This window comes from Idiotropiscis lumnitzeri, chromosome 3 (assembly GCF_059441095.1).
Source record: "Idiotropiscis lumnitzeri isolate Australia: NSW breed Sydney's pygmy pipehorse chromosome 3, RoL_Ilum_1.0, whole genome shotgun sequence".
NCBI lineage: Eukaryota > Metazoa > Chordata > Actinopteri > Syngnathiformes > Syngnathidae > Idiotropiscis > Idiotropiscis lumnitzeri.
Window position 1 is genome coordinate 16,619,805 of NC_142393.1, and position 13,135 is coordinate 16,632,939.

General features: G+C 39.2%; 1 protein-coding gene across 4 annotated transcripts in view; it reads right to left on the reverse strand.

The window, feature by feature from the left end:
• Positions 1-13,135, reverse strand: part of nphp4 (nephronophthisis 4) — a 126,576-nt gene that overhangs the window by 94,549 nt on the left and 18,892 nt on the right. For all 4 annotated transcript variants that reach the window (XM_088291419.1, XM_088291417.1, XM_088291418.1 and 1 more), the window contains exons 5-6: positions 9,417-9,566; positions 6,210-6,346 (exon numbers count right to left, since the gene is read on the reverse strand). In XM_088291419.1, the coding sequence (XP_088147545.1) occupies positions 6,210-6,346; positions 9,417-9,566 (287 nt within the window). The remainder of the gene's footprint in view (positions 1-6,209; positions 6,347-9,416; positions 9,567-13,135) is intronic.

Sequence of the window (13,135 nt, forward strand, 5' to 3'; positions counted from 1 at the left end):
GCCCACTAGTGAAGCAAAGCAAATCGCTTTGGATAAATAGGCTACATAAAAACATAAATTTAAAAACCTTAAAAGATACATTCATAGTATTCATAGAGCAAGTGTGCATAGAGTATACTGTTGTGGTTGGTTCCATTTTAAATTGGAGTAAACAATTACAGATAAAAATGTTAAGGCCGCAGTATTACCTTCAATTTAAATTGCACATTTTTAAACATGTTGGGAATGTTGGTACAAGCCTAAAAGTTTAATCAAAGTTTTGTTATCTTAATTGTCTTCATTATTCATCTGTACCTACCTTAAGAATTTGGGCTGTAGGGAATTGATGGTTGTATAAGAGAAGCTGCAGTGTGATACACTGCAATTTACTTATGATAACTACCATCAGTGACTAGTCGATTAACACAACTAGCTGACATTTTAGGGGCGCAAGTAGAACATTTGGAGGTGCTCACTGTAAACTGAATTGCAAAGTAAATATTCAGTTTTCTATTCATTTTCACTGTATTTCTGATAAATGAGCTCAAGTATAGTTTGTATCAGCACCACAAAATAGTCAAGAATAACGATCATTTTAAAAAAGCATCTGCATTTTTACTGGTCCAAATAGGTGTTTGTTGGTGAAAAATGTACTTGCACTGTCTCAAATTCTAGCAGCAAAATGACACAATTTAGGGCCAAGCACCCAAAACAATGATGCAAACATATTAAATTACATCCAGATCAAAATATATGGTGGCTGACTAAAACAATTTTCCGTTCTTTCTTTTTGTTAGTGTTTCTGGAAGCCAAATGGGTGTAAGTTTGAAATTTTTAGGATGGACTACGGCCACAAAAATTAAATATCTAAATGCTCATTCCTCAGGATTATTTCCATAATTTTGTTAGGTGTTATATTCAATATAGCTCCTCTTATGTTTTGTCAATCAACCTGCAATGCTTGATAATGGTATTGTTCTACTTATATATATGTATATATATTTTTTTACTAAAAATTGTGCGAAGATGAAAATCACGAGATCAGCCCGAATTTGCGAGATGTGATCAGGTCAGGAAAACTTTCCTCATGACCATGTCGTTTTGTCCACAGTGTCCTGAAGCAGGGCCGCCATGCACTTTTTCACATTTCACAAATTTGTTATTATTGTTAAAATACAATTATATTCGTAGGGCAACAAAGCACCTCATGGGCCTGCACTTTGAAGCCCTGTGCCATCACTTTGTGTCAAACTCCTCGTTTAGGCGGTGTCAATTTGCAAGCTTACAAACCTAGCTATCACAAACAAAGTCGCACAATGCCTTTCATTCTGAGCCAGACGTAATGAAACGGCCTCTTATTTCTGGGATTTTTTCACGCCCTTGTTCCATTTTATAGAAGCTGCAGATCTGCAGGGGGAGTCCTACTTTGAGGGAGTTTTTTTTCCTATTTTAGGACAAATGAAGAGTTCCTGGAGCTTTGTTGGCAGTCTTTCTCCATTCATTAAATCAGCCTTGGGCGTTTTGTTCCGCCTCCGGCAAGGCACCGGTCCTCGTCTGCTCCTCACTCCCCTCTTTGTCGTCGTCTTTTCTCGCTCTCCGTTTGATCATGAGCCAAGATGTTACTAAATATCTGACAAGATCTCGAGCCGTTTTATCAAAAGTAATGGATTTTATCGGAGGCGTAGGTGAACGACAGGACGTTTAAGGTGATGATGTGGCCTCTGCTATGCGGAGGTCAGACATACTCAGGCTGCAGAGCAGATGAAGGTTAATGTTGGTTTCTTAAAACAGGGGTCAGTGAGTGTTTGCAGAGGTTCAAGAGCATACAGCAAATTAGTCGTGTGCTCATTAAAAATCTAGGACGCTGGCTATATGATGCGTGCTAGAAAAGATAAGAGTAATAAGAAGCCAGTGTGATAGTTTCTCCACTAAATATAGAAATACTTATGGGGAGATTATGAGAGGTCCAGGACTGTATGCCAGACTAGCAGGAAGCATCAAGGATTCATCTCAACCTTCGCTGTACATTTATATGCAACCCTATTCCTCCTTTTTTCGCACCTAATTTTTGCACACTGGCATGGAGTCAAAAATACACAAACACACGTTCACTCACACAACTAAAAAAAGGGAGTTGACGAATAAGGCGTCAGCATCACTTCAAAGACAGCTTGATGACAATCCAGTGGGAGTCACACTTCAAAAGGTCACACACCGTTTTTCTTTCTCCATCCGCATGTTTTTGTCTCTCACACATGCACACGCATACGCAGTTTAATTAAAAGCCGCAATCGACGCGACTTCTGCGCGTATTAACACCTCTCAAAGATGCGAGATTGTCGTCATAGTGCTCAGATAAAAATGAAAAAGTCCAACTAATCTGAGTGAGCAGGGCACGCTGCTTGTGACATCCTTCAAAGCACATGGTACAAAAAGGAAGAGCAAGAAAAAACTGTGAATGTCAGAATGAGAAGACGATTCATGTCAGTGTATCAGTTGCCGCACAGTGACGACGGAGAGATTGTATTGCGGCGCATCTTTTCACGGATTGTAGTTCTGTTATGTTTGTGTTCAGACTTGAGTTAAACGCATCAAATGATTTAGTTCATATACATGTGTTTGTTTTCATTTTAACATATAAATAAAGAACACAAAATTAACATAGAGAGGGGGGCAAACTCAGAACTCTGGAGAGATCATCTACTTCTGCCTGTGATAGAGGGCAATCAGCGACCATCTATTTCTTTTATTACTTGCAGTATATATTTTTTTCCCAGCTACGGTCGCCATCCAACTTCAAGAAGACCTCTGCCCCTGCCAACTGTGTCAGTGTGTCGTCATCAAGTGCCGGCAGAATGGGGCAAAATTTATGACATGGCATGCCCACCGCTGGGACAGCACGTAGAGCGCACGCGTCGCACACAGCGAGTGAGAGACGATAAGCCAGAGGGAGACGGCAACCAAACTCCGCCCTCTGCATTGCCACAAGAGTCATTTTGGAGAGAAGCGCTTTCCTAAAAGTGAATCAAGCTTGGTAGGCCACTTCTTTCTGATAAGAGCAAGCTGGTTCAAGTAAAGAAGACATATGTTTGATAGAGTTTGTACTTGTGGGACTGGATTAGAACAAGTCTACTAGTCTTGAGCTGTTAAAACATTTTTATTTTATTCAGTGAAATAAAGCCACAACAGTTGCCAAATAAAATTTATATTTAACTAAAAAAGGGCTAAAACTTTTTTCCGTATTTGTTGACTAAAACTAGACTAAACGAATCGGAATGACTAAATGTGAAGAAAACTATTAAGCATTTTCATCTAAAAGATTAAGACTAAGACTAAATCTAAAATGCCTGCCAAAAACAATAGTTTCCCACAAAATATTCCACAAAGGCTCTTGTTACCTCCGCATACAGAGCCTTCTATTATGGTAGCATGCTGAGAATGCTTTCGCTCTTCTCGCCCATCACGTACAGGAAAGCTTTAACCTGCCTATCTTCATCTTGTCCAAAAAGCCCAGACGTCTATCTGAATTCTGAATGTCAAACTGTCTTAAACAGTGTGGCCATGAACAGGTCTCCTGAAAATCGAAGTTAAGGAGAATATTTGATCCTTTATCTTCATCTGTGTCTAGCGTGAGCCATTCGGTGCTTAGCTTTAGCTTAACTCCGCGCCGGCCACATAAGTGGAGCGACTATCTCGGGTCTACTCCACTCAACACTTACTGGCAAAGGCCTACTTTATTTCTACTCACAGGAGCATTCTGACACCACATTGGATGGGTTGTAAAATTTCGAAATGACACAGGAGGCTTCAGTGTCATTGTCACTTGAATGCTTTCCTCCAGCCAACTTTTCATGCACTGGAAAGAAACAATGTTGCTTGTAGAGGAAGAAAATGCTGCTGTTTGTAACTTTTGAGATCAGTTTAGTAGCATTGACTTTTTCATGGCGGATTCCATTACCAAGTAAATTAGTTGGATACGTTTGTGTTCCAATTCGGTGAACATAGAATTTATTTCCTATTTTAACAGAAAGCAGCACGTGAGATGTCAACGTGCTGAAAATGCGACTCGACACAAACGTGACGTTACTCCCGCAGACGATAGGACGAAGAATACCTAATTGCATAACGCTTCACATTTGAAGATGTGAATCTTTTCCTGTATTACTTTTATGTTCCATAATGTAGCCTTTTAGTAAAAGGGTGTGTTTCATCTCCTTGATTGCATTATTTCTGAAATAAAAAAAAAAGAGCAATCCTTTTTTTTTTTTTTATACTCATTCATTTGAATATGTGGCTTGGCGGCACTTGTCATGAAGCGCGATAAAGTGGAGCAGAATAATAATAATAATAATCAAAATATACATCCTTGGACACAAAATAACATTAGTATGTATGCTCAACTCTGCAGTCATACAAGAATAGCAAGGCCACTTTTGCAGATGTCAAATATGATTAAGTATCCGGTTTCTTTGGACCCCATCAAGGAGAGAATACATTACTGTACGACACATTTCATTGGGAAGTAATGTTCAGTGGCAGCTGTATTTAAAAAAAAAAGAAAAAAAAAAGGGAATTGTGCTTGGAGAGTGCATGAATAAAGACTGAGATAAAGAAAAGCGCTAGGACGGAGGAAATAATCCTTGTCGAGGTGTGTCAAGGCTATCATGGTTATCTTTTATTTGTCAAATGCGGATCCAAACTATTAAATTGTTGTCAGTGTATACTGAACAGTAACGTGCACTGTCGCAGAAGCACACTTAAACACTTCTAATATACATATTTTATCTTAAGTTATGTTCATCAAAATAATAAGTAATACATTCACTACGCGTCTTGATAGATAAATAATAAATATAACGGTGCTACTATGATACTAAGAAAACATTGATATGCGGATAACAGTCAGATCTATGTCCCGCTCACTCCTCTAGAACACTTTTGTCCTGTCTTGAGGAAATCAAAGCTTGGATGTCACTTAATTTCTTCAATTTTAACGAAAAGAAGACAGTGGCCCGTCCACTTTCAAGCTTGTTGTCCTTGCCCCCCTGGCATCTAATGTCAATCTCGGACTTGGGTTTTGAACTATACGGTGATTTGAAATGAGATCAGCAAATCAGTGCTGTTGTTCGATCCAGTTTCTTTCCCATTCGGCAGCTGTCTTAAGTAAGGTGAAGCCCTTTCTTTCGCAGCAGCACTTAGAAACAGTAATCCATACCTTCGTTACATCTTGGCTAGATTACTATAATGCACTTTATTTTGGAGCCAGCCAGTTCTCCCTCAAGTTCCTCCAACTGGTCCAAAACGGTGCTGCTCACGTTTAAACTGCAGCTCAGAAGACGGAGCACATAACCCCAATCTTGGCCTTTCTTCACTGGCTCCCAGTGCACTTAAGTGTTAATTTTAAGATACTTCTGTTTGTCTTTAAATGGCCTCTCCCCAGCCTACCTCTCTGAGATCCTCCACCCCTACGCAACTGCCTGCTGCCTCAGGTCTGCGGACAAAATGCTGCTGGAGGTGCTGAGGACTAGGCGGAGCCTCAGTGGGGATCGTGTAAGGGAAGCCCCCTCTCCGTCCGCTTTTGCAACTCGTTTGAAGACACATTTTTATTCTTTGGCTTTCGGCTCAACGTGAGACAATCGCTGTTCTTCTGATATCTACTGTAAATATGTCTTCATTTGCGTTCTAAGTTACAGCTCATTTATATTACACCATATGTAAAGTGCTTTGTTATAGCTCCAGCTGAAATGCGCTATATATACAAAGTTGTATTGTATTGTAACTTTGAACCGCTTATCCTCACAATGGTCATTGAAAATATTTTGATGACACATAAAACTTTGATAAAAATGATGCCGTACACAAAATAATCCAATTTTACCAACATTTAAACAAATGTGATTGCCGGGTCAGGGTCAACGTATCATTCTGATGGTCGTAACGATGGTAATTTAAATACAAAATCCCATTCAATTTGTTGTAAAATGTTGGATTGCTCTGTAACATTCTCTAGCTCACTTCTGGAATTGATAGTTGACAAATGTCTTTTGGAGCTCAAAATTTTTGCTATCAATAACCTCATCTTGGGTATACAAGCCATGAAATAAAAATAATGAACTGAAATAAAAGACAAGCCAAAGATCATTTAATAGGTGATCTTTCTTCCAGTTATCACCAATGTGGCATGTGAAAGGCGGATAAAGGCCAAGCATGTCATGGCGAAAAGGCTTTACCGTGTTCTGGCAGTCGGCATTGATGAGCTGCAGCAGCTGACTCTCGAAGGCCTCGAGGGATGGCTGGAGGCAGATTGTCAGTCTGCTCAGGGTGAAGGGCAGCATGTTGCCCAGCATAGGTTTCAAAAGTGCATCCCCTGTTGACAGCGAAAACTTAGCATCAAAGTATGTTTATGCCATTTGCATCTCTGGGATTTCCTTCGTTGCTTCGGAGAGCATTCGAGCTTCGCTTCGGGCATTTGCCCTCTTTCCACTGAATTCCAAATCCACTATGTCGGATGGCAGATACAAAACAACGTTACGAAATAAACTGGAAGTTACTTGTGGAAATTTTATGTAAATTATGACTCATTTATTCCTAGAGACGTAATCCTGGCGCAACCCGATTTGCACTGTCATAAAGTTGAGAATGAGAGTCGAAAAGACATGATGCGGTGTTACAGTCATGCCAGCACAACTTAGATGTGAACACTATCGAAGAAACTAAGCAGAAAATGGGTTTTTATGCTTAGTATTTGCTTCCAGACCCAGCTGGGTCATGGCAGTCTTATTTACATGGACCCAAGGGAAGCTTCAATGAAATTCTGTTCACAGCTTGAACCTAAAAAAAATAAGTTGACACTTTCATTGTTTGTATGCTCTAAAGCCGAGAACAGCTGCTTTTATGTCTAACATGAACCACTTTGGTTCACGATGACATGTTGCAACAGCTATTGGATTAATTGATGCTAAAGTTAATGCGGCAAAACGGATTGTAGATGTGCTGTGGCACAAGGGGATTAAAAAAAAGCAAACCACCACGAAAGGCAATGAAATTTATTTGACATCTGAAAGAATGATCTGACCCGGTATGTAATGCGTTATATGTTATTTCATGGTCAGTGGCTCACACATAAGCAAAGTGCCATTGAACTTTTATTTCTCTTCCTAATACTGCTACGATCTAGAGCAGGTGTGGGCAAACTACGGCCCGGGGGCCATATGTGGTCCGTTAAACGTTTTAATCCGGACTGCCAAGTTTGAAAATAATTAATTGAATAAAGCTTGTTAAAGTTTTATTTTCTAAATACTGTGGTGTGTCAAAGAGAGATATTTTGTTCTTATGCTTTTGTTCATTTTAATTTAAAATAAATGTATTTTTGTTTTCTGATGAGGTGAGGTTATCAAAAATCTCCATCCATCTGCTCCTGGTCCGGCCCCTCTCTCAAATTTTAGAACCCATTGTTGCCCAGCAATCAAAAAGTTTGCCCACCCCTGGTGTAGAGCAACGCCACACGATTTGCACTCAGGCTCAGTAAAAATTAATAGTGACTTAAATTTGAGTGAACTCATCTCTAAACGGGTTGACATAATAGACATTCAGTAATACAAAGGCAGGGAGAGTGCATTTTCATTTTATTCTTTGCGTCTTTCGTGGCAAATGGCACACATTTAAAATAGCATAATTATTAACAACTGAGAAATTTAATCTCATGAGAATTTAACACCCTACCCCCATACTACTTTTGGGGAATTCAAGGTAGTACGATACTAAAATATTCTGAGTGACTGCTCCACTGCAGTGCAATGCCTGCGACTCCAAAACAAACAACACAGAAATGAGTGATGGTTTTCATTTGGCTAAAGAGAAACACAGTACAAAATGGCACCTCTCAGACACAACAGATCAAGGCTGTGATTTTAATCTCTTCAGGAGCACCAAATGTAACCATGGAGCATTTGATTGCAGCTGTTGTCTTGAGAGCGCAATGTTTTGAAAGCGGTGCAAATATCAAGCCAGCGGGGTCTTAAAAGAGAGCTTAGGTCTCCCTAGTTCACAGAGCCAGAACATGACGAGAATTAGGCTGTTACCACACCTTCCGCAAACTTCCAATGATTGCAGCGCTGCACTGACATACTTCATTGCATTCGCTCTGCGTAGCTCACTTCCTGAGCACTTTCGACTTTTCAGGTTCTGATTGAAAAAAAAGTTCCTGAAGAGGCTGGAGGTATAAACTGTCAAAAATGTACGCAACACCAGCAGCTCCTGAAGTCTATTTTGTAACTTATCGTCTTTGAGGCTGCTATTCTCTGATTATTTGTCCTCCATACAAACAGTAAAAATTAGTTATTTTAAACAGCTTTGTTCTTTTTCCTGATTATGTTACAAATAATAGCTCCAAAATGATAAATATTGAATATTCATAAATCATTGGGGTTTTTTTTATTTATTTTTTTTTTTTAGGATAGCCTTATTTGCCATTTTTCCACAGTGTGTTGCCACTTGACATGCCACTCCAGCCAAATGTTAAATAGTGAAACCCAATTTTAAATAAGGCACACAGGCAGTCGGATATTTCATGTGCAAAATCATCACCACAGAGACAACAAGCCGGGCTGCGGTCCTTATCGCGTGCAATTCCCTGATAAAGTGGCTTTTGGGATAAAAACGTGCCGGTCAGCCTGGGAAAATTCGCTGCTTGTCTGAAGCACTGCGTGAACTCACCAGGATAGGAAAGAAGGGGGAAAAAGAACAATGTTGCAGCCCTCTATACATCTGTTGCCAATAACGGCCACAATCTACCATTGTGCCGAAATACAATATTTAACGCCCACTTTTGGGATCTTTGTCAAGCAGGTCCTTGGCGCTTAACACGTGCATTCATTGAAATTAAAAGAGAGAAGTAATCTTACTAAGCAATAACTGGGTATTGTTACAGCCATTTTCTTTTCTTTTAATGAATAAAATGTTTCATGCTTATAATTATTAGATTAATTTATTGTATATATATATATACACATATAATGTAAATGTAATATAAAAATATAATGTAATAAAATAACAATTATAAAAAAAAGTTTAAATGCATGGATAAAGTTGCATTTTTGGAAATTGTTATACATTACACACTTGGAGTTGCAAGGGGACAGACATTTTCCAGTACACTCTTGTTAGTGGCCATTTGGTCATTGAGTCACAGATGGGATCGTTGTTCAGATCAGCCAAAAAAAAAAAAAAAAAAAAGAGAAATAGAACTTTGTCTTCATTTATTTTAAAAAACGCTTTTGCCCTTGTAACCTTTGACACATCACTTTTATAATTTTCTACCAATTTAATTTTGCGGTTCTTTTGTTTGCATTCCAATCATTTCAATATAGACTCCGGAAGAATCAAGACCTCCAAGTGAATTTGACACCACATGATTGCTTAAAAGGAGGCAAGTTTACCTGTTGGAGAAGGTGCAAGCCCAGGAATATTTTCATTGCTTGATACGAGGACATTCTCTGGAAGGAGGTGCATCACGGCAGCAAGTGCGGGGTGTCCTTTTAGCACACATTCCAAATGCGTTTCATCAATAGCTTTCAGGCGATCACTATCTGCCAAGACAACAATTTAGATACACTTTAACTTGTGTATGTACAGATTAGCAAAGACGTTCGTTACACACAGTACGGTGCAAATGTGTAAGTCGTCAAGTTATTTATTTTTGGTTTATACTGAAGCCCTTTGGGTTTCAGGTGAAAAGATGAATTGTGTTGGACTCATGAATTGCGTGTTTTGAGTCATTGTCTTGCTACATGATGAAACTTCTCCCAATTAGTTTGGATGCATTTTTCTGTATTTAGCCAGACAAAATAGTTTAAAACTAGACTTCAGAATTCATTCTGTTGCTACCAGTATAAGTTATGTAGTGGGCACATTCCAGAGGGAGTCGTGTAAGCCCAAGCCATAACATTCAAACACAAGCCGCTATGCTCAAAGACAGTTACATTATCAAACTCAGATGTAAATACATAAAAAAATCAAGGATGAATTGTTCATTTTTTGTCTCTCGCTCATCTTTTGATGTCCACAACAATAAAAGGAATTAGCCTCAACAATTTCACTGCTGGCTTGAGATTTTTGCAAAGAAAAGTTTACATATGAGATCGCAGAATCATCCTGTATATGCCCAAGAAATAATTATCCATTCCCATGGTGTATCACAAGTGTAATATCTTCAGGTGTGATTCTTGTCAACATGACACCCAACACACAGTCGCTTTCATTTTTCAACATTCCATTTGGCTGTCAACGACCTGACTGCAATATGCCCTTACATCGCCAGCATCATTGTCCAGGTCTTTACCAAAATGACAGCATTCAAATTGGAAAATATGCTCCTTCAGAAAAGCAACCGTGGGATATACTGCAGGGGCATGTGCTTTGAACAATGAGCTTGATGTTGTGGCAGGCCATCCGACCTTGTGCGACTCGCAACAATCCCAGCCATTAACTAACGACATAGACAAGGCGTGGGCAAACTACGGCCCGGGGGCCACATGCGGCCCGTTAAACGTTTTAATCCGGCCCTCCAAATTAAAAAAAAATTAAATCAATAAACCTTGTTAATGTTTTATTTTCTGAATACTGTGGTGTGTCAAAGACATATTTTGTTGTAATGCATTTCTTCACTTTCATTTAAAATTAAATGTATTTTCTTTCTCCGATGACGTGAGGTTACCAAAACACTCCATCCATCTGCTCCTGGTCCGGCCCCTCTGTCAAAATTTAGAACCCATTGTGGCCCGCCAATCAAAGATTTTTGCCCACCACTGGCATAAACCATCTGCAAGGTGAGGAAATGGTGGTTTGGTGACATCATTTTCAACTACACGAATTTCATGGAAATTTTCACTTTGCCTAATCGTTACAATAATAATTGGATAATGTGCCCCACGGAGCCGCAATAGTTGATGTTCTTGTTTGTACATGCAATGGAAGTTTATTTATTTGTAAATGGATCTGAATATATTTTATAAATAACTAAAAATAAAAGTTGTGTATTACGAAAAATGCTTTGTTCCCTCCTGCACTGACGCCTCTTCCTTTCACTCTCCCTAACAGCTTAGTTATAAAGAATGTCTAAAGCCAAAAGAAGAAAATGGCTTAGAGAAATCTGGTAGGTTACAGCACAGCTTCATTTCAGGTTCACAAACCGTCCAGCGGTGAAAGCCGCTTTCAGTTCAAATACGCTCCCGAACACGAAATGCAGAAGTAACTAAAAGGAGAGAAAAGGACAGCAGTGTGTATCAAGTAGAACTTGCTTGGCACAGCTAGCGCCCAGTTGCCAACAACTTTTTCATCATTTATTTCTTGTTATTCATTATGCATCATCCTCGAGTACCTGTCTGATGCTGTGTGCATAGATTAGAAAACTAGCCCTAAAAAAAGACTCCTTACAGCTGCAGTGAGAGAGAGAGAGTTATGTGATGCCTCGGAGTCATCAGAGCAGCAGCTTGGCACAAGATGTGAAAACGAAAGGGATCCGAGGTACACATGCAAAAAAAAACAAACAAAAAAAAATGGCTCGGCATCAGACAAATACTAGCAGTGTTTTTTGGGAGAAGGTTGAGTGGGAAAGAAGAAAGTAATTGAGATGATTGCAGAAAGGATGTCAGCTTCAAGTGAGAAAAGCATCTGGAATGGTAGACTGGTGCTGAGCTATTATTACTATGTAACTACAGTCCATGTGAATTGCAGTGACAGGCAGGCTACGGTTAAAAGTTAACTTAGTGTACTTTATACATGAGGAGTTAAAGCCATTTGAAAGCAATTCAGTTCTTTTAGAGTCTCTCTGAATTGGAATGTGCAAAGCCAAGACAGCAGATTTCATGAAATAATCTTAGCAGGCCTACTTTCTGTTCACTTTTTATTTTATTTTACATTTTCACAAAATCACACAAATGGTTTTTGCTACATGGATTTGATTCAAATAAAAGAAGGGTACTATCTTCATGTTATTCTCTGCCGAAGCCTTGTTCGAGATCAGGGGTCGGCAACTGGAACGACTTAAAGAGTCATTTGGACCCATTTTTCAGAGGAAAGAAGCTGCAGGGAGCCGCAAACCCAAAAATTCAGAAAACACAACGTTTAACGTTTTTTTAACTGCGTTGTATATTACTTGAATGAAATGAATGATCCTTATATATTTTCTCCGTCTGTGAAGGGCTTCCCGTGCCTGACGATTTCCAGAGCGGCCACAAAACTAGCAGATTTCATCCAGTTCGTAAAATTATTTTTGCTCTGCTCAGCTTTCCGCATCAATTCCGAAACTGCGTTTTTTTTTCTCCCGTCTCCATCAGGATATTTTTGAGCAAAAGCTTTGTGTTTATTGTGGAAATGTCTTGAGACATTAGATTTTTTGTTGTTCGCAAGTTTCTCATTGCATATTAGGCATACTGGTCAATCAGTCTCGTCAGCAGTGAAGGCAAACGACTCGGCCCACTATTTTCTTCAGACACTTTTCTTTTTTTTTTTATTTATCCATAGTTGACCGACCTGGGCTTGAAAGGTTCAAGAAATTGCCCGCCAGTGGTGTCGCACGTTGGCTGTTATGAAAAATTTAAACCAGTTTTATATATTTTTTTATTTTTAATATTTAATGATTTATTTATTATCACCACAATATTCACTTTTCAAATTACATTTAAAAAGCTAACAAAAATAAATTGTAATTAAATACTCAATTTATTTTCCATGGCCACAGGGAGCCGCAGCGGAGGAATGAAAGAGCCGTGGGTTGCTGACCCCTGTTTAGATTAGAGCTCAATTCAGTCCAATCAACGTAAGGTGCAAATCCCAGAAGGGATTTATTTTTTTGCAGCTCGACAAACTGAAAAAGTGACCAAGACATCAGTCACAACACTTCTATGCATTGTAGCTCATGATACTGAGATTATACCATGAATGCCAAGTGTAGTCTTTTTTTCAAAGAATAATTGAAAAACAAGTGACTGGTTTGAAATTCAGCTCATAGCAACATGTTCGCAAGTCAGTGTTGTCACTGCACCTGCGAGATGCTTCCGAGCAGAAGACAAGTCTCTGCGGACACAACACTAACAGACATGTGAGCATGACTCCCGGACTTGGCAGGGCTCAGGTTTGCTGGCTTGCCTTATACTCT